At 41.5% G+C, this 22255-nt stretch overlaps 1 protein-coding gene across 2 annotated transcripts in view; it reads right to left on the bottom strand.

Annotated features, from left to right (window-relative positions):
* Window positions 1-22255, bottom strand: part of DCLK1 (doublecortin like kinase 1) — a 332328-nt gene that overhangs the window by 9973 nt on the left and 300100 nt on the right. For both annotated transcript variants that reach the window (XM_040622036.1, XM_040622026.1), the window contains exon 16: window positions 14111-14224. In XM_040622036.1, the coding sequence (XP_040477970.1) occupies window positions 14111-14224 (114 nt within the window). The remainder of the gene's footprint in view (window positions 1-14110; window positions 14225-22255) is intronic.

The following is a 22255-nucleotide window of genomic DNA, read 5'->3' on the forward strand; positions in this document are numbered from 1 at the left end:
TTCTCCTCCTTCCCGTCCACTCAAATTTATCCATGTTCCAAGATTTGATCAAATTCAATTCCTGCATCACACTTTCTCTTTCTAAATTCCTTAGGCAAGTATTGTCTTGACCAAACTTTTGGCACTTTTTGCACATTTGCCTCCTATTTAACTTTCTGTGCATATGTCCTGAATACCGTGCAAGCTCCTCGATGGTAGAATCTGAAACTTCTTTGCATTTTCCAGAATGCCTAGCAGACTGTGGCACACATATTAGAGACATATTAAATATTTCTTAATTAATACAGGATTAAACTATTTCAGATGTACTTTCTCAATAACAACAACAAAAAAACCCCAGAAACCAAAGCAACTGTATAATACAAAAAAAAGTAAGAACTTAAAGGTATCACAAGTCAATATTTAAGGATATGAAGTATGTGACCAAATGGTTACATCACATAAAGTTAATATTCTCTTATACTCATCTATTTATCTATTCAACAACCATTTATTGTGAAATTCTCAGCACACTAAGCACTGTCATATGCATTATTTTTAGAACTTTAACTGTGGTTATAAAATGAACTTGCCTCTAAAGTGTATGTACAGTTCCAATTTTACACTTGAATTCTGTAGTCCCCATTTGTCGTTCAGGACAGATGAATTCAGCAAGGAAATAGAACAATGCGCTAGTCCATAATTTTAAAAAGGTATTGCTATAAAAAATATATATAATCCAACTGAAAATTTATCCCCCCTCTCAAAAAAAGCATTCCAGCATCATTTTTCCTCTGAAGTGCTGTATTACAAATTTAAATTCGGGGCCCTTTCAACCATTTCTGAAAGTCTGCTTTCCTCTTTATCAATTACCAAAATTCCCAGTATCAAGAAAATAGGGTCTTTTCTTCCTACTGCCTATCTCTTAAGGGAAGGTTGTCCTCAGGTAGAGCCGCCATGTTCCATGAAAACTGAAGACTTCCTAATAGATTAATTATTCTATTAGTTATTTTGCTCACGGTCTGTAGGTTTGTTAGAACCAACATGAATGGACTTGCAATCGAATTCCCAAGTGTTTCCTCAGTAAGTTATCACTTCGTTAAGAACTCGCAAGAGAATCTGGAGTCTGCATTAGCACATTTTGGTGCTAATGACCACAGGTTAGCGGTGAGCGAGCAATCTCTTGAGATTCTGGAGTTGACCAGTAGTAACCAAATACGAAGCTCTAATCTAGTTACTTAAAATAAGTACCCAACAATGACGGCTATCCTCTGTACTGAGTTACAGCTAAATAATATGGGGGATCCTGGTAAACGGGACCAATAGTTGACCAAATGAAATGATAAGGAGAAACTGATATAAACCTGTCCTACGCAGAAGAAACTGTATATCCCTACCTCAGACTGTAAGCCCTTGGTTCTCACAGGGTCCTTAGGAGCTGCGAGCTCAAGTGTGAAAACCGAGGAAGGGTAAAATAGCGCCAGTTACTCCGGCAACTCAGGTGGCTGCACGCGCTGCAGCTGGAAATCTTAGAGAAATTAACCTCCGCCAGGTTTTGGTGCCTGCCGTGATTGCAGGCACGCACGAATGGAAGACACCCCCTCGCCCAACACGGAGGAAATACATTCCAACAATACAGACATCTAATGAATTCGGTCAGTGGCCTCTTGTATGACAATGAAACGATACTGTCCTCCACAGAGCACTCAGATATTTTAAATCTTTATCTCTGACTTTACGTTTGGAAATCAGCATAACTATGGAGGACATATCCATCTAGCATATCTATGCGATGTTGAAGGGAAAACAGAGCATGCGGGAGGAAAGTCAGGAAGGAATCAAGAGTATGAACTAGAACATTAGCTTTGTTTCTGCCAGTCGGCCTCACCCACATGTGTCTGCGATGTTTGTCTTGCTCTGGCTTAATCCCCTTGGAAGCAGCAGTAGGGTAAGTCAGGAGAACTAGCTTTTTGTCCTAGCTTGGCTGCTTATGTGTCCTCGGACATGTTTCTTAAGCACATTGAGCCCCAGTTCCCTGGTCCACAGACAGAAGGGGAGGTACAGTGCCTGATCCCTAGGGAAACCTTCACCCACGAAACACTATGAATATGCTTAATATCACCATCAATCTACACTAATGGGTTATGTTTTTCTCTTAGCAAACAATAGGCCTTGCAGTCTACGGATCAAAAATAATCCTGTTCTGCAATATACGTGCAGGGCTTGCAAGAGATGCTCCTCATTTAAGTTGTGAGGCAACGTTTCCTGTCCTGGCAGTAATTATTGCATTTACGTAACTGCATTTTTCAGAGGCGAACGTTGACTGCTTTTCCGTGTTTGCTTTTCTAAATTTATTGCTAGCCATCACAAGTAGTCTTCATTTCATTAATAAAAGAACATTATTGTGCATTTTGCCTTTTAGCCCATCCATTATTCATACCACCAAGGAGACTGAACCGAGGATGCAGCTGTTGGGGCATTAATCTCGGGAACCCTTTCCTTTGCGCGCCCTCACTCTGTAGGGACTGAGTTACGATTTGCTTGCCACTCTCGAAATGTTTTGCCTGCTAGTAAAATTAAACTGGCAAATCGATTGAGATATCCACCCTCCTCATTTTATTTGGCTTACTCTCATGCCTGCTACGATGCTGTTTTGTTTCGCTTTAATATCCTTTTGGGGTCGTGCCAGGAACTGCGCCGTATCTGGGTGTATGACATGGTATTTCCCTGAAGTGAAGACTGTTAAAATGGCAAAAGGATGTCTTGTGGAATGAAACCTAGTAGACTTCGAAGCTACTTTCTAGGTGTGACTCTCTTAAATGTTATTCCTTACTTCCCAGGGCAGAACTGGCCCCAGGCTTCTCCACCATCTTCTTAAACACAGGCTCCTCTGCTGCTCTGTTCTTAATGGAATCCCAAATTGTCCCTGCTCTCTACAATGGGTTTCTGATGGCCTTCCACCAGAGGGGTAAAATTATAGCCACTTGCTGAGCTCAGGCTTCTAGAGGAAAAAATTCATGTGCTTCCTCTGCCCTACAGACCCTGATTTTCTCATAATAGAAGCTAAACTGAGCCGCCATCTTGGTTTTCCTTCAACATCCTAGTAAACTAAAGGACAAGAACAGCCATAAATAATCTGATGAAAATCTGTGAAAATTCAGAATTTACTAAGCAGGTAAGTTATGGGCAATTCCTTTTTTACAAAAACAACTTTTTAGCTTTACTGAAAGACTTATCTCAGGTTGCTGTAAATTGAATGCTATCCTAGAACACCTTACATGTAATTTGATCGTCCAAACTTTAATTTACTCCAAATCCTTCAAAACCACGTTTATCCTCAAAATTAAGGTTCCTCTATATTAATGGTCCTTTGATTACACAGTTCAATCATTTATTCATTAATTTCACAAAATTTATTGAGGGCCTCTTATGTGCCAGGCATTCCAGTAAATGGTAGAGATATAGAGTTTAACAAGCCCACCAGATGGTACCTTTTAATTTAGAAACATTTCCCCCCTAGAATAGGAATCGAAAAACTTCTTCTGGGAAGGTCAAGTAGTTAATATTTTAGGCTTTGCAGACCGTACAATTCTTTGACCCAACTACTCAACTCTGTCTGTCACTGTCTGGCAAAAACAGCCATAAGCAATTTATAAATGAATGAGTGCAGCTGCGTCCCAATAAAGCTTTCTTCACAAAAATAGGCAGTGGGCTAGACTTGGCCCATTGACTGTAGTTTGCCAATCTCTGCCCTATAGGATAACATTTAAAACTTACACTCCACTAGGATTTTTGGCACTAGACTACCTTAAGTGAAGTTTCTTGCCACAAATACTCATGAATCCTATAAGTTACTTAGCAGTTCCTCCCAATCAGAGCATCAGAAAAGTTCATGTTCAATTTTAATCACAAATGCTTTGACCTGCAGCAAGATCCGCCTTCTCAGGAAAATCTGTCTGCTATGCTATTCCACTGTTTTCTCGTGGAAGTGAGGGAGACCCTGTGAGGGAAGCCATCTTTTCTGAGCTCCTCCTTTGGGCTGGGGCCTGTGAAGGCACTTTGGCACAGGCAGCTCATTTACTCCTCACCACAGATTTGGGAAGTTGGTAATACTCTTCTTATGTGTATAGATGGGGAAATGGAGAATCAGAGAGAAGCAGCATGTAACTTGCCTAAGGTCACACGGCGGGAAGTACCACCGGCTGGATCCCCAACCTGGGCTTCCCGACAGCAAAGTTACCAACTCTCCACACGCTTGCTGCCAATCCTGAGCCAAAGTCATTTCATCTCACTTTTCAAGACTTTTTGGTTTCTAAAAGAGTCATGTGGCTGACATGGATTCGAGAATCGTCTGACTTCAGCAGATTGACATTTGCACTCTTTCTGAATAGAATAAGAGTGTGTCGATACTTAAGTTCTTCATGACTATCCTTTCCTATGTGCTCACACCTAATAAAATCTATGGCATATCAGCGACCATCACTGGGGAACGTTTAGAGTCAAAGTATGGCAGGAATAAATACGTAGACAAGTGTAGATTTTTTTTTTTAATTCAAAAAGAGGGAAAGAGATCCCTAAGCAAGGTCGAAAATAAATAGGATACCACCAAATTTTTGATCAATACCGAATCACTGAGGATGTCAGGAGTAGTATAAAATCTCACTTCAGTTTACAGGCAATCAGTAAGTCTTGGAATGCCATGGCCACTTCTCATTTCAATAACAAGAACATTCTATTTCTAAAAGACAGAGAGATACGCTTGGCATCCTCTCTTAAGGGGCCTCTGAAAAGAAAAAGAAACAAAATCTCCAACAGCGAGCAACCTGTTTGACTTGGGGAAATAACACAGACATCTCGCTCTTTCCGTGCTTCTCTCTGTACCATTCGTGGAACTACAGTGCAAGGCATTGCCCATCTTTTGAGCCTCTTGGCTTCTCTTTTTCACCTCAAGGCTGCAAACCCAAACCACCTACTTGCCTGATCCTTTTGTCTGTAATCACAGTTTGGGTGGGTTTTCGAAGTTTAAATCTCTGTCTTCTCTACGCGTTAAACTGTCTCTTACAGAGGGAGTCTCGGGGCTGGCGTGGATGGGGTGGTTAATCCCTTGCTGGGACAGAGGCATCTGCTCATCCTTCTGGCAGTGCTCTGACACTCATCGGGGAGCGCCTTCTCAACGGCAGAGCAAGGCCAAGGCGACGTGCAGTGAAACAACCCGCCACGCCTGCAACTTGCTGTGGGCGCTTGGCTGCCGCCTGAGCCTGGCCTAGGAGCCCTCCTGACACCGCGCTGGGGTTCCTCCCTGGCTTTCGTGGGAACTCTTCTTTCAACCCCGCACCAAGCAAGATGCATTTAACTGACCCCATTCCTTTTAACAGGCGAGCATGACAGCATTTAATAGCCTTGCAAAGACGGCACGCGGCTGCTACCGCTCTGCCTCATTACTCACTGTTTCAGGACGGTGCTTGAATCCAATATGCACATTTTAGTCACGTCATGCCTGGGAACTCAACCACCCTTTTGTCCTAGCTCACCTCTGCCTTTTATCTGATTTAGCATTTTTAGCTTCTGCCTTGTTTTGATATTTGTTTTATTTAATTGGGTTGCCCCGTTCTGGCCGTTGCAGAACACGCAGGATTCTTCTCCATGTGCTGCTGGCCATAGCACCTGCCGCAGTGACAGCTTCACTTGAGAGAGGCAAAGAATATGTGTGACCACATCCCCTTTGGATGAGGACACATCTTCAGGACGGTGGGGGGCGGGTGCGGGAAATGTAATGAGATGTAAATGTTTTCCAGCGGCTTGCAGTAAGGCCATGAAGGAGTGGAATGGCCCGGGCAGCTCATTCCTGGGGGGGTGTCCCCTCTGGACTCAAGGTGACAGGAGCAAGATCTCCGGGAAAAATGGGCCAAGCAGGGTGCTGCTCCCTGGACTACAGCTTGGAAGCAGCTCTCTGTGAAGAGGCAAGAGAACGAAGGAGAAAGGAGAAAATGGACCCCCATCATTTCTCCAGCATCACCAAAAAAGCCTATCAAGAGGGACATGACAATTCTGGGCACCCCGAAGAGATGCTTTTTTCCAGCCTATGCCCTGATGCGAGCTGCTTTACAAAAGGCAACCCGACTCCCAAGTGTTCTGCTCAGAGGAGTGAAAACACCCATGAGCACTTGTAAACACAACAGTTGGGAGCGGGGATGTTTGCCTGTAATGATTGTTTATGTTGGAAGTTGGCTGCCACCGCAGTTAGACAAATGCTCCCACTTCCGTGGAGATAAAAGGCAAGCATTTGCAATCAGTGAGGAGAGTGTGTTCGTTCTGAGGCTAAACGGCATTATAAAACTTCCTAATTAAGCATATATGCCGATGAGTTTTTAGCATCATTTCTCCAATTTAACTTTACATACTGGGTGTGCTGTTTACTACAGCATTAACTATAAACATTGTTGTTACTGCCCCCAGCTGGAAAACAGAGCAGTTTATGTGTGGAAGAAAAAAGAGATTATCTCCCATCTGCTCCTGCCCATTGTTCAGGGATGTGTCATTTTGTCTGCTGATGGGAACCATCACTAGGATTTTAGTCAAATGGCCTTTTTATACTTGGCTACATTTATTAATTATTGTGTTTACTTGGCATTTTGCTCCCACCCTTACTCCCACAAATTTAGCAACGTAATTTTCTAGAGTTTTCTTTTTGAAGTCAGATGAATGTGGATGTGCCATTTTTGTTAAACATGCACAACTGTAACTAGACATATTTGATTTCCTATTTTTCATTGTAGATCAGCTTTACTCATATGTATTTGGCTACTCTGCCTGAGGTTAGGAGGCATACAATTTAAAAAAAAAAAGGGTAGAGCATGGTGTGATTCGATTTATATAAAGTACAAAACCAGGCAAAGCTAATTAATGTGGAGAGAGTCCCGGTCAGTGTTTACCCTTGGGGCTATGTGAGCCTCCTGGAAGGCCCCTGAGGTGTGTGTGTGTGTGGGGGGGGGATCTCGGGAGGGGCTAGAAATGTTCTCCGCCAGAGCTGGGTCCTGCTTACAGGGGCGTGTTCCATTTGTGAGAATTCACTGAGACGTGCATTCGTGATATCTGCACCCTTCTGAATGCAGATTATCTTTCAGTAAAAAGTAAAAGACGGATGGACCATTTTCTACATTAAAACGTCAAAAAGAAGAGTCTGCATAAAGGTAAATCATGATTAACCCCCCAAAAAAGGTTAAAAATAAAACAAAGTTCTTGCTATACCTATCGAGTTATTTTCCTGAAGTAAATAAAAGGGTTGTGTTGCAACTCCTGCATGCCCATCGGTCTGGAAGATACAAACAGGCTTCTGCGTAAAACTGATGGTAAAACATTTCTTTTAAGTTTAGGTGTTTTCTTGCTTTAAACACACTTGGAAATTATCATGATTTTAGTATATTGGATAGTTTGTCAAAGTGTGCCTGTGACCACTTCCTTACCTCCTTTATTTTGAGTGTAGAAATAAAAATTAAGATTAATTATTTGGGGGTTAAAATTATATATTATATATACATATGTGTGTGTGTATACACACACACACACGTATAAACACACATATACATTTCTCTTTGTGTAAAATGTAGTAGTCTAATCCATGAGAAAACATCAGGTGGCCAGTACATTACTGCAGATAGGTTCCATCATTTGGGGGAAACAAATACAAAACCATTGGAATTTTCCTTAGCAAACACAAAGATGTGGAGCTTTACCAGGAGATCATTTCAGAAACATTAAGATGGAGGAGAGAAGTTCCCTGGGACTCCTCAGAGTAAATTTTTCAAATCAGCAAAACCCATCCTGCCTGTGGATAACTTAAAGAGACACAAACAATGCCCCTTGATGGAAATGCCAGGGCAGTTGACTAGAATAGAAAATGATTGGATGGAATTCTTAACCCAGTTAAAAAAAAAAATCGATACCTCCCATACACAGTCCCTTTTGCTTCTGCAGATAAGCCAGCTAAGTAGTCTGACAGTTACCAAATATTGAAAAATAAATTCATGCAATAGCTAGTACATAAAGGGATTTCCAGGGGGAGAGAGGTAACAGTAAAACGAAAACAAAACGAAACAAAAAGGTGGAGAGTTCGAAAACACAAGCTTACCAACACACACAATGCATTCTATAGCTCATTGTACTTCGAGGAGCTTCTACTGCTAACGTGTAAATGCATTGTTTCATCCATCTAGTAAGGTCAAGGTTGGGCTTGATGACTTTAAAATGACAGTATATACTTCTATAGAACGTACACTAAGGCACTATTGTTCTTCCATTTGTTACAGGACAGAAGAGCACCGGAAATCATTGTTTTAATTAGCAACATCAGGAAAAGGCTTTGGCATTAAGGCTAAATATACTGTCCTTTTAACTGTAAGGAAAATTGATACTGAGCATGTGCAATGGAAAGAAAGCTGGCAAATGTCAGTGTGAATAATGGGTGAAAAAAAGGAATGAGGGGGTGTGGCATCTCAATCAAGATTAAAATGAAACTGATAAAGCAGCATATGGACTGGATAACAAATCAAAAGCATGTTTATCCACTGAAGGAACTGGTTAATGGAGACTGCCAGCACGTTGCCATGGAAACACTGACTGTTGAGCTGCACCATCTCATACCTTATCCAATACATTCCTGGTTGTTGGTAGTAGTCCAAAGACCCTGATCTCTTGATGGTAAACCCGTGGTCCAGCTGAGCAGAGAGAAATGGGGGCAACTCAGTGGATCGACATTGTGCTAGAGAGTTACGACTCCAGACCAAGCTGTTCTTCATTGGCTACATACTGAGAGATAGTCACGATGCCTCTTCTGCAGGGTGACTAGCTAAGATCCTAAATCTGCACATTGAAAATAAAAAGGCAAGAAAAGACACTAATCCCTCATGAATATCTCGGAGGCCAATTTGTTAGACTAGATCTAATTTGTCAGACAAGGTTTTGAATGCACATTTAATAACGTCCTCTCAATTTCAAAAGATATAAACACCTCTTCATATGCCATAGAACGGAAAATGCGTTACAATTAAATAAAGCGCTGAAATCCGTTTTAGCCACCTAAGAGAAAGCAGATTGGACTCCCTCCTCCCCATCTTACCCCATCAGGCTTAAATTTGAGGGCTTCATACATATGAAATAAAAGATGAAAAGAGCCCTCACAAGTCACAGCAGTTTGGATTTCTTTCTTTAAGAGTTAATCTTCAAAAGCAGAGCTACTCTTAAAGGTGAATCTTAATTACATTTCTGAACTAAAAAGATATAATATAAAACAGTCAGTAAGTTTTCGCTCTGAAAATATAGAAAAGAAAAGGAAAAAGACTTTTCACTGTATATTAAAAATGCATATGTACACTTAAGTGCTTACGGTTAACAAAAGGGTATAATAAATAGAAGACAGGGTAAGTCCTCAAAGTTGTTCATCCTGGAATAAGACATCAGCCTTTGGCTACCTCGGAAGGAAAGATTCAGTCCCCAAACTGGAAAACAGTTATCATGCTGTATGCCCACTCCCCCATTCCGCCCATGAGAGGAGGCAACCTGCACGCTTTTCTTTAGAGAGACGCTCATGAGTGCTTTCAAGTGTGGTACCGGTGCCCTGCTGACAGTTTCTACTTCGGAATTCACAAAGGCATTGCAAAAACATGCTGGGGCACCAGGCATTCAAACTAAAAACTGCTTGGAGGGTTTGGGGTTCTGATTATAAACTAGGCTATCCCAGTGTTCACAGAACAGCAATGTGAGATTTTAATCCTAAAAAAAAAAAATTGCATTTCGTTTCATTTAGAAAAAAAAGAAATCCAAGTCCCCTTGCGGTTAGGGAGTCATGAAGTCCCGCGCTTCTGTTTCAGTTCACGGACTTGGCTACTTAGTAACTAGTCCTCTGTTGCCATCTACAGGCCAAGTGTCCCATAACAGGACACACGGGAATGCGCCAGGGCCACGGGCTCTCCGTGTACAACTCAGCTTCCCAGCATCACAATTATTTGCACACTGATTAGTATGGATTTGTTCAATTAGATGGAAATGCTCCATTTGCATGAGCAAAATGCAAAAGAAGAACTTTAAAGCATTAGGAAAATTATCGGTTAAAATAATAAACAGAATTAAATGAGGAAAAATAAATTGGAACTGACATCTTAGTCATCGGTTCTTCATCAAGCTGAGCAAATCTAATAATGCCTCCTCCCTCCCTCAGCTCCCAAGAAGTCCACCGTTAAAATGTCATCTCTAATTCCATTTCATGTCTATAAATTGCATTTTAATAACCTTTTGTTTCCCTTTCTCCGTTCTGTTTTGTGTGTGTGAGGGGGCGCGCGCGTGTGTGTTTTAATTCCCAACTACTGGGAAAGGTAGTAAAGGGACAAAGGAGTCTTTCTGAGAGGCAGAGTGTTGCAGTTATGAGGACGGCAATGGGTTTCCATAATCACGTTGCCTGACCTCAATGTCAGAACAGCCTTTCTCCTTTTAGAAGGGCCGGAGGATCCCGGCGAGCCTCCAGCTGGTAATTACTCTCCTGGCCAACTTGAGGACCTCTTGCAACCTTACTATAAAGTTATCATTTGTCCTTTCTTTGGTCTTAATGATGGAGGGGGTGGAAAGCAGAGAAGAAAAAAATGACAACAGGAACAAAAAACACTGAGGTTCGGAACCATGAGCGCTTGCTAAACTACGCTCACGTCATAAATTACATCTGTGACTAGATCCTGTCTGGTATGACAGCATGCTCGCTCTTTTCCCTTTGTCACTCTAGGAAAGAAAAAGTGCCCCGATTCCTTTATAAGCATTGCTGACCTCCAGTGAGGAGTTACATTTCTAACTAAGGAAGGAGAAGTGCCAGTTAAAGACTAATGATTTAATTGTTGATTTCCTGAAAATACAAGCTGATGGACACAACATTCTAAATAGAATTTTTCATTTTAAAGGGTGTATATAATTTCCAAACGATCAGTTCCGTAGAGGCAGGTTAAAGTAAAATACATTATTTTATAGCCTCTGGGGAGAGCATACATGCCTGTGGGGAAAAAATTGTGTCTGAATGAAATTTATGCTGCAATCAGTTTTTTTTTCTATATCTATCAATAAGAGCCATTACAAAATTATATTAATTATAGGAATTTTTCATGTAGGTGAATTAATAATTTTATTGCATTATTAAATTGCCAAATGGTGATGACAGAGAGCACCATTTATGAAAGATATTCCTCCTATCTACCGCTTATATTCTGCCTCACAGCAGAATATCATTCTTTTGCAGATAAACCTTAGTTTGAATTGGAATACAGTTGACTCTTGAACAATGAGAGGGTTAGGGATGCTGACCCCCAGCACAGTCGGAAATCCATGTATGAATTTTGGCTCCCCCCAAACTTAACTACTATGCCTACTGCTAACCAGAGGAAGCCTACTGATAACATAAACAGTCAATTAACACATATTTTGGGTATGTATTACATACTGTATAAATAAAGTAAGCTGGAGAAAAGAACATGTCATTCATAAATCATAAGAGAAAATACACTTACAGTCCTGCATTTATTTATTTTAAAAAATCCATGTCTACGTGGACCTGTGCAGTTCAAACCCGTGTTGTTCAAGGGTCAACTGTATTATTTAATGCCAGGGCTCCTTTCTCTTGTGATGGTCCCCTGAGACTTAGTCTTTGCCCTATAAGAATGGGAAAACTGCTGTGGAGTATAAATTGACTTATCCAATGCTATTCTGAAAGTTAATCACGAAGGCAGCCAAACTGGCCAACTTCTGATCCCCACCCCTCCCTGCCGCTGGTGACCTCTCCCAGGTTCTAATGGAGGGTGTGGACATCTATGAGAGAAAAGCATTCTGGAGAGGGCGCATGGCAGGCCAGATTCTCCCGAAACAACCCCTGAAATGTACAGTCGTGCTCTCTTTCATGCTTGAAATACTAGCGATTCTAATTAACATGTGAATCGGGCTTTAGAGTGGACAAGGCACTTTTCCAGATATTTCTCCAAATAGTTAATTATTTTGAGTCTGAGTTAAGTTGATAATGTTTTTTACATTTGTAGTGAATAAAGAAGCTTCAATAAGCACACAACTAAGGCGTAACTCGGCCCTACACCGTCCATTTTACAATTTAGGAGTATATTGCTAGTTTGTATAGTTTCCATGGAAACATGTTAGTGATGAACCGAGAAACTGATATGGAATGGCGTTCAAAATGGTCCAATCACGATCGTTAAGGGGAACAAAATCCGTAGACCTCGATCTTCAAATACTAGTTGGAGTTTTTTTTGACATCTACTTAGATAAAGTTTTAATAAACTCAGATGGATTCGGTTTCAGAACTTATCCCGGTTTGATTCAAGCAGGATTTCTCCTCAAATCTGTGTTGTCTACCCATTGGAAAATTGCCCTGAAGTTCCTGTCCTTAGTCATTATAAGACTTCCAGAATACTGTGAACAAACCATTATTGAGCAACCAAGGCAAACTTAACCGAAGACTAATTAAAATAAAAGACCAAGAAAAACGAAAACAAAAACGAAATGACGAAGGTGGAAAAGCCCCCTTTCTAGCAGCTGTGAAGCCCTCAGCGGGAGCAGGAAAGCAGTCCTTTTCATGGACAAGCGTGCTGGCAGTCCATTCCAAAAGAAAACTGTGGAATCGAACGTTTTGGAATAGACTTGTATCTTGAATGAATGATGAAAACAGAGTATAGAAGGTCTGGTTTAGTTGAGAATCTCCATGAGATTGTTACTTCCCCCAATTACTGACTGAACATTAGCTGGTAACAAAGAACACTGACATCTAACAGACATGAAGGACGATGTACTTCTACACTGACTTTTCTTAGAACAAACTAGAGAGGGGGCAAGAAGAACCACCTGCAATTGTAAACCCTCGGCAGCACTGAGGAGCATCCAAAAGAGTCTGCGTTCGACTTAACGCCGTGAGTGGGCTCATGAGCCAGTTACTCACTCGGAACTCACTGTGGAAGGGGTTCAATCCAAAAACATGGAATGCAAACAGTACAAGAAAGTGTATGCATACATTTGTGCCACCTGCAAATTCTGGAAGCTCCTATCAAATACTTAGTAACCCAGATCTGGGATGGATCGTATCGAATATGTCACTTATTTATCTTTAGTTTATCGGGAGCTCTAGTACAACGGAAAAAGAAAAAGAGAAAGGGAATACAGCACCCGAAGAAGTGGTAAAACATTCAGCATTGCTCAGGAGCATAAGGTACTGTTTCGTAGCGAATACGCTTTTTAAAAATTCGACACTGCGGTGTCTGAGTTCTTTGTTGAGAAAAGGAAAACAGCTCCAGTGATTTCATATGGAATATGCTGTTAAAATTTACATACTCTGAAAAAAAAGGAAATTATTAAAAACTCAAGTAATCTGGGACTTGAATATGTTTACTCTAGAATATGACACCAGGAAGTATGAGGTTTCGTTATTTCTCTGCCCAATTTAATCTTTGCCTAGAGCTGCTATCAAATTGCATATAGTATATGTCTGCATGTATAGAACAGGAAAAAAAAATTCTTTGTGCAGCCACATCAATAAAATGGTAAATGGTAAAAGACTTTCAACTTTAGAAACAGAAATTTCTAAGGAGCAAGACACCATTATTTCTTCGGGTGTTCAGAGCAGCTCAGTTTTACTGCGCAAGCCTTCTAAGCCTTCTGCTATGTCTTGGCTTTCATTTGGGGCTCGTACAAAGATCTATGGTGTTCCGCTCCCTCTCTGCCGTGTTGTCTCTCTCAGCTTCCCTCTCCCTCCAGGTTCTGGCAAAAGGACACTAGGAACTCTTTTTCTCAGAGCCCCAAAGTTTGCATTGGCACACAGTCCACTGTGGGGGAGGTTTTCTGCTTTAAAAAAATAAATCATGAAATTAATATACACAGCAAGACACCCTGGAGGTGTTGGATAATGATGTGACTCCTAGGGAAATGTTCAGCAAAAACACATCATATATATAAGCCCCCAACCTCCCCCAGTGCATTAAATGGTCAAGCTGTCTAAAGAAATGACCCATTCTGCTGTCTCTGGGTGGAATCTCCTGAGTAATGCCTGTCTCCTAGGTGGATTGCTTTTAAAAAGTTATAGGTGGATATTTCAGATGCTTACTGCTATGACAGAAACTCCAGCTGCTGTGCTGTTCGGCTTGGGGCCTGTGTTGAAATGCTTCTTTATCTTTCCAGCTACTGACAGCTGATGTTCATTTTCTGGGAGGCCGTCATCCTGGGGAAAAAAGAAAGAAAGAAAGAAAGAAATGAAAAAAGGAGAAAAAGAAAACAAAAATGAGATAAACGGAAAATGTGGCCACGATCTTCCAGTAACAAGCGGGGATCTTAGAATTCCTAAGATTTCGGAAATCAAGTAACCCATGTCTTTTCAGTACACGTCGTTGTTGGAAATAGGGCCCTGAAGTCTCGTTCATTTCTACATCCGCTCCGAAATTAATTTGCTGCGTCATCTGACCCCCAGAGTTCTGTCCCTAAATGAAAAGTTGTTATTTCTGTTTTTGGTTTCTAATAAAATTGATTTCAGCCAGGGCTCTAAGGACATACGCCAAAGGGCAAGCTAAATCTGAAAAAAAAAAAAAAAAAAAAAAAAAAAAAAAAAAAATCAATGTAAACATCTTCTTTTTTCCCCTGAATCAAGAGTTTTATCCTCTTAGCCCATCATTCAGACCTCAACACGAGGAAACTGACAGTCCTGGGCTCGTGCAAGGGCCCGTAAATAAACTCAGGCCGGTTCCACAGCTCCTCAATCGACCATTCTATAAACCCAGACAACCTTCCAAGCAAAAAGTTCTTCCTTAAGTTTTCAATCCTCCTTGCTGCCTTCAAATCATCTGTTATTTTGACGTACTTTGCATTGAGGCTCATTTTAACGAAGGCTTCTGCTCTCCACTGGAGCTGTCTATGATGGAAGCTAGACAGATTGCTCCCCTTTGCTAAATACTGTTAGGATAACAATAACCAGAGCCGCAAGTATGTGCCACCGCTTACTAGCTCATGTCGAAAAGGCTGCCCAATCCTTGAAGACAGAGACTGTGTTCTGCTCATTACAGAGCCCTCGGGTCTCAGCATAGTGCTTTGGCACTATGCTAGATGTTTAAGACATATTTGTGGAATAAATGAATGAAGGGATAATAAAGTGTTTGTTACTATCTGTTAAAACCAAAATTCCTGGCAAGACTTCAATGCCATTCATCATTTTCCTGCTCTCTTTCTTTTCCATCATGTTGCATGTTATTTCTTGGCTCCACCCAGGAAAATAAATGGCTGCTTCCCTAGCATAACATGCTCGCGCTTCCAAGTAACCTAGTCTTCCCTTCTCTCAGGATTTGGCTATTCATGCATTCAGCCACTATGAAGGGCGTGTCTACAGGGGACCAGGCACTGCAGTTAGTTGTGGGGAAAGATGGTGAGCAAAAAGAGGCGTGGGCTTTGCTCTAATGGACCCTGTGGCCTCTCTTTTCCTTCAAAACATGGGCCCAAATCACCTGTTCCAAAACATTTTTCTACGAAGCATAATTCATTAAAATGATTCTTCTGTAAACTTCTAATGTTTTTTCATTATGTATATTTGTACTCTTTACACTCTTTTTGGTGTTTGGTGATTTCATATATATATATAACTTATATATGCAAAAGTATATAGAGAGTTCAGGGTTTTATATATGTAGTGTTGTATATATATATATATATATATATATATATATATATACACACATATATATATGATATATCATCAATTCTGAACTCTTGCCTTTTTGTATCACATCTCCCACATTTTCTGTGATCTTTAATATGAGCCCTTAGTTCACCACCCTGCTTGCAGTGGATACTCAATTTGTGTTACTCTTGGACTGATTTATTAATGGCTAGAAGAAGGAGCCATTATTATGCTTATTAAGTCACATCTGAAATCAAATCTGGAGGAAGGATGCTTTCCAGTGATTGCAGAGTGAATTCAAAAATTTTTTAAAAATCCGTATCATGAAAAGAGTCAGAAATAGAGTGAAGGTCAATGAGGGTAACAGTGGGATAATACTTGGGAGGGAACAGAAACAGGGACATACGAAGTACTTACCCTGTCCCAGGCTATGACAGGGAAGGCAGGGGGCGGGAGAAAAATGGTCTCTGCCCACCAGAACCTTGCGGGCTAATTGAGAGACAAAGTACGCACACATAATGTCAAATAATAAAGCAGATCGACAAGATACGAAAGAGCTGTCATATGGCATGGAGCCTCATGGCTTAGCAAGAAACACGGAAGGAGTTCAGAGGAGAGAGGACGTATTTTCAGTTGTGAATGGAGAGAACTTCACGAGGAATATGGGATCCAGCCTGGTCCTCAATGAGGAGGAGCAACTGACCCTTAGTGACGAGAGAACCGATGTTTTGGTGTACAGATGGGAGTAGGTGGGAAACCTCAAGGCCTGTTTGCCCAAGAATGAGTTAACCAGTTTATCTCTAGTTAAGAGTATGTGGGAGGATAATGATGGAGAAAGCTGAAAAAAAAAAAACAAAAAAACGAACAGGAAAAGACTGGCCTCAAAGGACTACCAGAAAGATCCAGAGATAGAAGCCTTAGTCTCCATTATGAATAAAAACAATGCTTTTTATTAAGAGCGGTGTACGGGTCGGGAGTGTGGAGGACTAACTGCTGTTCACTCACAAAGAATTAGAATTATGCAATCTAGAGCTTTAAACACAAGAGTGAAATGCTTTTTTAATGGTGGATGAAACAGCAAGCCTCTGGAATTTGGGGAGTATTTAAACATTTGACAAGGGATGAAATGATGTGCCTTTCCTGACAGTCTTCCAAGTATTAGTGTCATGTATCTGGCATAGTTTGGGGCTCTGCCTGAGGAAAAGGGGGCAGCCTGATACAGGGGTTCCCCGTTGGGCCTCACCCCCAAGATTATACTTGTATGTGGAATCATCTCTATTTTAATAGAGTTCCAGGCTGGCTCAGGCAAAGTGATTTGTATGAGTTTTAGATTATCAACAAATGTGAAGAACATAATTGGAAAGTGAGTTGAAGGAAGGTTTTTCTCTTTAGGACAACACCACTTTGAGCATGTTTGCTGTCTAAGGATCGGAAGCTTCCGGAAAGGAAGAGATGGAAGACACGAGACAGGGTCTAATCAGAGTGAGGGGCAGAGATGCAAGGGAAAGGAAGCTGTTTGCCCTGGGGAGGTGCAGGTTTACCTGAGGCATGATGAAGTAAGGAGAGAAAGGGTGAGGCCCGAGTTTGAAGGTGGAGGGGAGCAAAGATAAAAGAGAAAGGCAGGGAGAGGAAGGTGACACAGATGTAAACTGCTATGTGGCCCTGGGCAAGTGATTTACACAGACCACATACGAGCCCCTTAATCTCAGATTATCCTCTATGATGATATGCATTATTAGGACCATTCCAAAGATAAGCAGACTGAGGCTCAGCAAGGTTAAGTAATTTGCTCAAGGTCACACAGCTAGAAAGCAGTTGAGTCAGGACTGAACCAGGTCTGAAAGTATTCTTTCTTTCCGTAACACCACATTGCATCAATCCAGAGCATTCATTAGCATGGCATTGGTTACAAAGGGGCTCCCTAAAAGTTAAATGGTAGGATTTGAGGAGTCCTCTTTCCCATGATGAAAGTAGCACGATGGTAAGGAGAAAGAAGGATTAAATGAGAGACTGAAAAAACCAGAGACAATCCGGACAGGCCTCAGTGGAGCCTGGGAAGCATTTGCATGGAGGGCAGTAAAAGGGATGCTGAGCACGTCAGGGGGCCCAGTGGAAGGCAGTTGACTTTTACGTCAAGGAGAGACTGGATGTCCACTAATCTGGGATGCGGCAATGTGACCTGCTCCCGCCCGGCTCTCAAATCCTCTGTGGAACCAGCAGCAGCAGAAGGCCTGGCTGACACAGGATGATATGAAGTTGCACTGGGTCACAGCGTGGTCCTGGGATCCACACAGACTGTTTGAACAGGCTTGGTGCAAACAGAGAGAGAACAAATAGGATTCCATAGGAGCAGCCCCTTCCTGACTTACTGAGGGCGATTCATTCCGGGCTGCACCACCATCTCCTCACTTCCCCACCAGGGGCGCCACCTTACCCAGAACTGTCCTTTACCTGGCTTTTCTTCCCCCTGCCAGTTCCTGAGCTAAGAGTTCGCTTTCTCACCACCCTCAGAATGGACTTTGTTATTATTTCCCAGCTCTGTCCTGGTTCTGATCTCCTGTCAAGACTCTTAGCAACTCTTTTAGATGTTGGGTCCTGAGGGTTCAGACCTCCAGCTTTAAATTCTAGTGAAGGTTTCGGCTTCCCTTGGGTTATTAGTTCATGTTGAAGCACTGAAAGTCCTGCAACAACCCTCACAAGTTGTCAGAGATGCTTCTGACTTCATAAATCTTAAAACGTTTCAGGGTTTTGTTTTGTTTTGTTTTTCCCCCAATGAAATAAGGTATCTCAGAGAAGGTAGACAGGGTGTGCGTGCCCGCACACGCATGTGCACACACAGGCGCACCTCACGGCATCTAGAAGTCTGCGGGGTTTCTGTATCAGTTTGGAAGGCTTTGAGCATAATTGGATTAAAAGACATAAACAACTGGTTTTGCAGGGATCTAATCTGTACCTGAGGCATACAGATTGATGATGGAGATTTAGCTAACTTACTGTCTTGCATCAATAAAATAAATAGGGCCGTTAAAAACATACATTTTTACATATACATCTTTATCACCATTATTCTGAATAGATTGTGTGCCAAAAATGTGCTACGAATTTTCTAAACGTGACAAACCTGGCAGTACGTTACAAATAGTTACAGTATTATTACCATACGCTCTGGTACGTAGTTTCTGGGAGTAGTTTCTGAAGTTTGACACGGGCTGGTTGTGGTTTGAGGTTAGTGGTTTTTGATTTAGAAATTCCCATCCACCACTTGGCAGAGCATTGCAACTGACAAGAACAAAATTAGTTTGCAAAATGGAAAATGAACTCTCACAGCTGTCTGAAGGAGACCTAGCCTCCTGGTCTCCATTTCTCCAGCGGATGTTGGGGAGCAGCTGTGGGGAGGAGGTGTGGGGGCCTGGATGTGAAGTCACTCCATGGAGTGAATTCCCCTCTTTCCTCAGGGAAACCGTTCCAGGGGTCATGCTCGAGAAAACCCTCCTCCCCTCATGGATTTTTGTTTTCGAGTCATGGGTCTGATCTGCAGTCAATTCGTTACCAGACTCTATTATTAATAATATCTGTGAATTTATGAGAAGTACAGCAGTCTTGAGAAGTTTACTACCAGAATATCCTGATTTCATTTTACATAATCTCTCAAGGACATTAGAATACTCTTCAATAGCAGCTCCATTTCGCATCGCAGGGTTTGGCCTCTTGACTCTTGCTAACTGTCTCCAGCTGTTTGGCGCCCAGGACCTTTGACTCTGTTCAGCTTGGGCCGCTGAATCCTCCGTGTCTACACCTCACACTGCACCGGGGGAGCAAATGTGAAGTAAATTAAGATCTAGCTCGGAGAAGGGAGAGGGTAAGATGCCCAAATGGAAAGTGGAATTCCATGTCATCGTTTCTAATTTATGAATAGCAATAGGTGGTTTTATTTATTATTACAGTATCAGTGGGGGTTCTCTTAATGTCTAACAAATTCTGCCAGCACAAGATGAATGCATATACATTTTTGTGTGGGGAGAGCTGCTTTTAGTTAGCGCGGGATACCTCGGTAGATTATTCCGGCTCTTATTTTTTTATTTTTTTCTTCTTCCTCTCTTTATTCTTTCCAAATATCTTGGCTTAGTAATATTTTATTTATTTATTTATTTATTTATTTATTTATTTATTTATTTATACTATCTTTTTTAAAAGAGTTGATAGGTGAGATAAATGAAGTAAAATAAAATTTTAAGGCCAGGGAGGTGATAGGAAGTCTTGAATTGGCTAAATACCTACACCTGACTTATTTAAACCCATTCTTTCCACCAGGACAGAGGTTCTCAAACTTGGTTTCACAGTATAATCCCCTGGGAGCTCTTAAAATTCCTGATGCTGGCCCAGATGCCAGCGCAGACCAATTCATTCAGAATCTCTAGAGGCAAAATCCAGGCATCAGACCTGGTGCTAGAAACTCCACTAAGCTTTATGCTAGATACTTCTCTGAGGCTTGGTTTCCTCATCAGTAAAATCAGGAAAATAATTGGAGGTAAAACATAAACTCATAGAACTGTAGCATTGAGATGGACCTTTACCCTAGTATCGGGAGAATAACATGGGATAAAGTAGGTCAACACTTTGAAAATAAAAATGCAATAATAGTAAGACATCTGGAATATTACAATGGTGATAATTTAATCCTATTTACAAATAAGAATTTGGGGGGGGACATGTCAGTTACGTTTATGAACTTATCACTAACCTACCTTTTCTATCAATTAAGTGTCCTTTTGGGGAAAGTGACCCAACCTTCTCCCCAGTCCCTGGAATAATCAAGATGCATTAATGCCTATTTCAGTCTCCTCATGCCTAAATCCTGTAGTTCTCCACCAGATAAGCACTAAGGTAGATAAACTTCAGCCAGGACAATCCCTGTCGGTACTCTGTAGTCACAGTAAAGGGAACAGCTGTGATATTACAGAAGAAAACGGAGCGGATAATGCACACATTATCTATGTGGAGCTGGGGGTACACCAATGGAATTTGGAGGGGGGAGGACGAGAAGGTTCTCCTTAATCAAATTTCTCATACACCAACATCCATCACAATTTACATTCCCCAAATATGTATCAAGTATCTACACAGTACTAGTGTTTAAAGACTGTCCTCTCAGACCCTTCAAATACATATTCCTTTCTCCATCCTCGTAACAACTCAAGGGGCTGATTCTATTATCTTCAGCTCACAGACACAAGAAGAGGTTCAAAGAAGTGAAATGACTGTCCCAAGGTTACAACAGGAGGGTGAGCTGGTGCTCCTTCCGGAAGCTCACATTCCTCTCCTAGACACCTGGCTGCACATCGATGTTGCCTTTGCCCATCGGGTTTGCTAGAATAATCCACCAAGAGGCCTCGCTCATGATTCTTTCGATAACAGAGCAGAGGCCCAGAACGCCAAGGAGCACAGTGGGATTCCCACCCGGAGTGAATGAAAAAATGAGCCTAGATTAAGGTTAAAACAAGTGACTTTGGCTGACTAGATTTTCCGATTCTACTGCTCTACGCTCTGTTTCATAAGAGACTGCCTTTTCAATTCCAAGGGCACCAAGTGAAAAGGTCACTGTATAAGCAACAGAGAAAATTAGGACAAATGAGAGTACAGGAAATGCTTTCTGACGACTTCCTCAGGGCTCAGATAATTATTATTACCTCTTTCCCCCTGAGGTAGAGTTTTCTGCCGTGATCAGATATAATTTGATCACCAAATGCAAAATGTCTTGTTAAATGGACTTCCGTTTAAATGTCTAATTTATTTTTTTTTGATTTCTTGGTTGTTCATTTGTTGCACTTGGAGATCTCGACAAACACTAAATGCTGGTTGTGAAAGCTTATATATGGTTTTTCATTTACGTTTTTGGGACAAAAATCCCTTTTCTGATTTAGTTACTACATAAATACAATTTCAAAAGTTAAGCAATCATTTCATACATTTCGGGGTTTTTTAGGTTTTTTTTTTTTTTAAGTTTCTGCTAACATCAATATTTTTTTCCCTCAGAATCTAAGGTCTGTTAGAAGGATAGAAAGGGTACTTTTTAAAATCTCCTAGTTAATTCCTTAGATGTTATCCTTGCTTTTAGGAAATCTCAGAGGGAAAACTAAAATGACAGCAGAAGTCCACGTTTTAGAGGGAGTGGGGGAGACTAATTATCAGCAAAGTGGGACCATGTGTAAAAATGTGTACAAAGCAGGTTGAGGAAGCAGAAGGTTACCACTGAGACATGTCCATGCTGCTTTAGGAAAAGGAGCAACCTCGTTTTTCAAAGGTAACAGCCAAAAGTCTTCCTAACTTTGTTTCTTTATCCCATGGAGTTGGGATCTATATGGATATAGGGTCATTTGGTTTGGAATCAGGGTAAGGCTGTTTCCAATTGCATTCTAGCCCCCTCGAATATATAGACAAATTTGCTCACATCCACAAAGTTACCTTACAGCAAATTTGCGTATCCGGGCGAGCCGCCCCTGCGGGCATCCCCTTCCCAGCCTCCTCCAGGCTGCAGCTCCGGCTCCTCCTTCTAGGACATCCTTTACAGCACCGCTCTACCCACCCAGA

This window comes from Ursus maritimus, unplaced genomic scaffold (assembly GCF_017311325.1).
Source record: "Ursus maritimus isolate PB19 unplaced genomic scaffold, ASM1731132v1 scaffold_10, whole genome shotgun sequence".
NCBI classification, from domain to species: domain Eukaryota; kingdom Metazoa; phylum Chordata; class Mammalia; order Carnivora; family Ursidae; genus Ursus; species Ursus maritimus.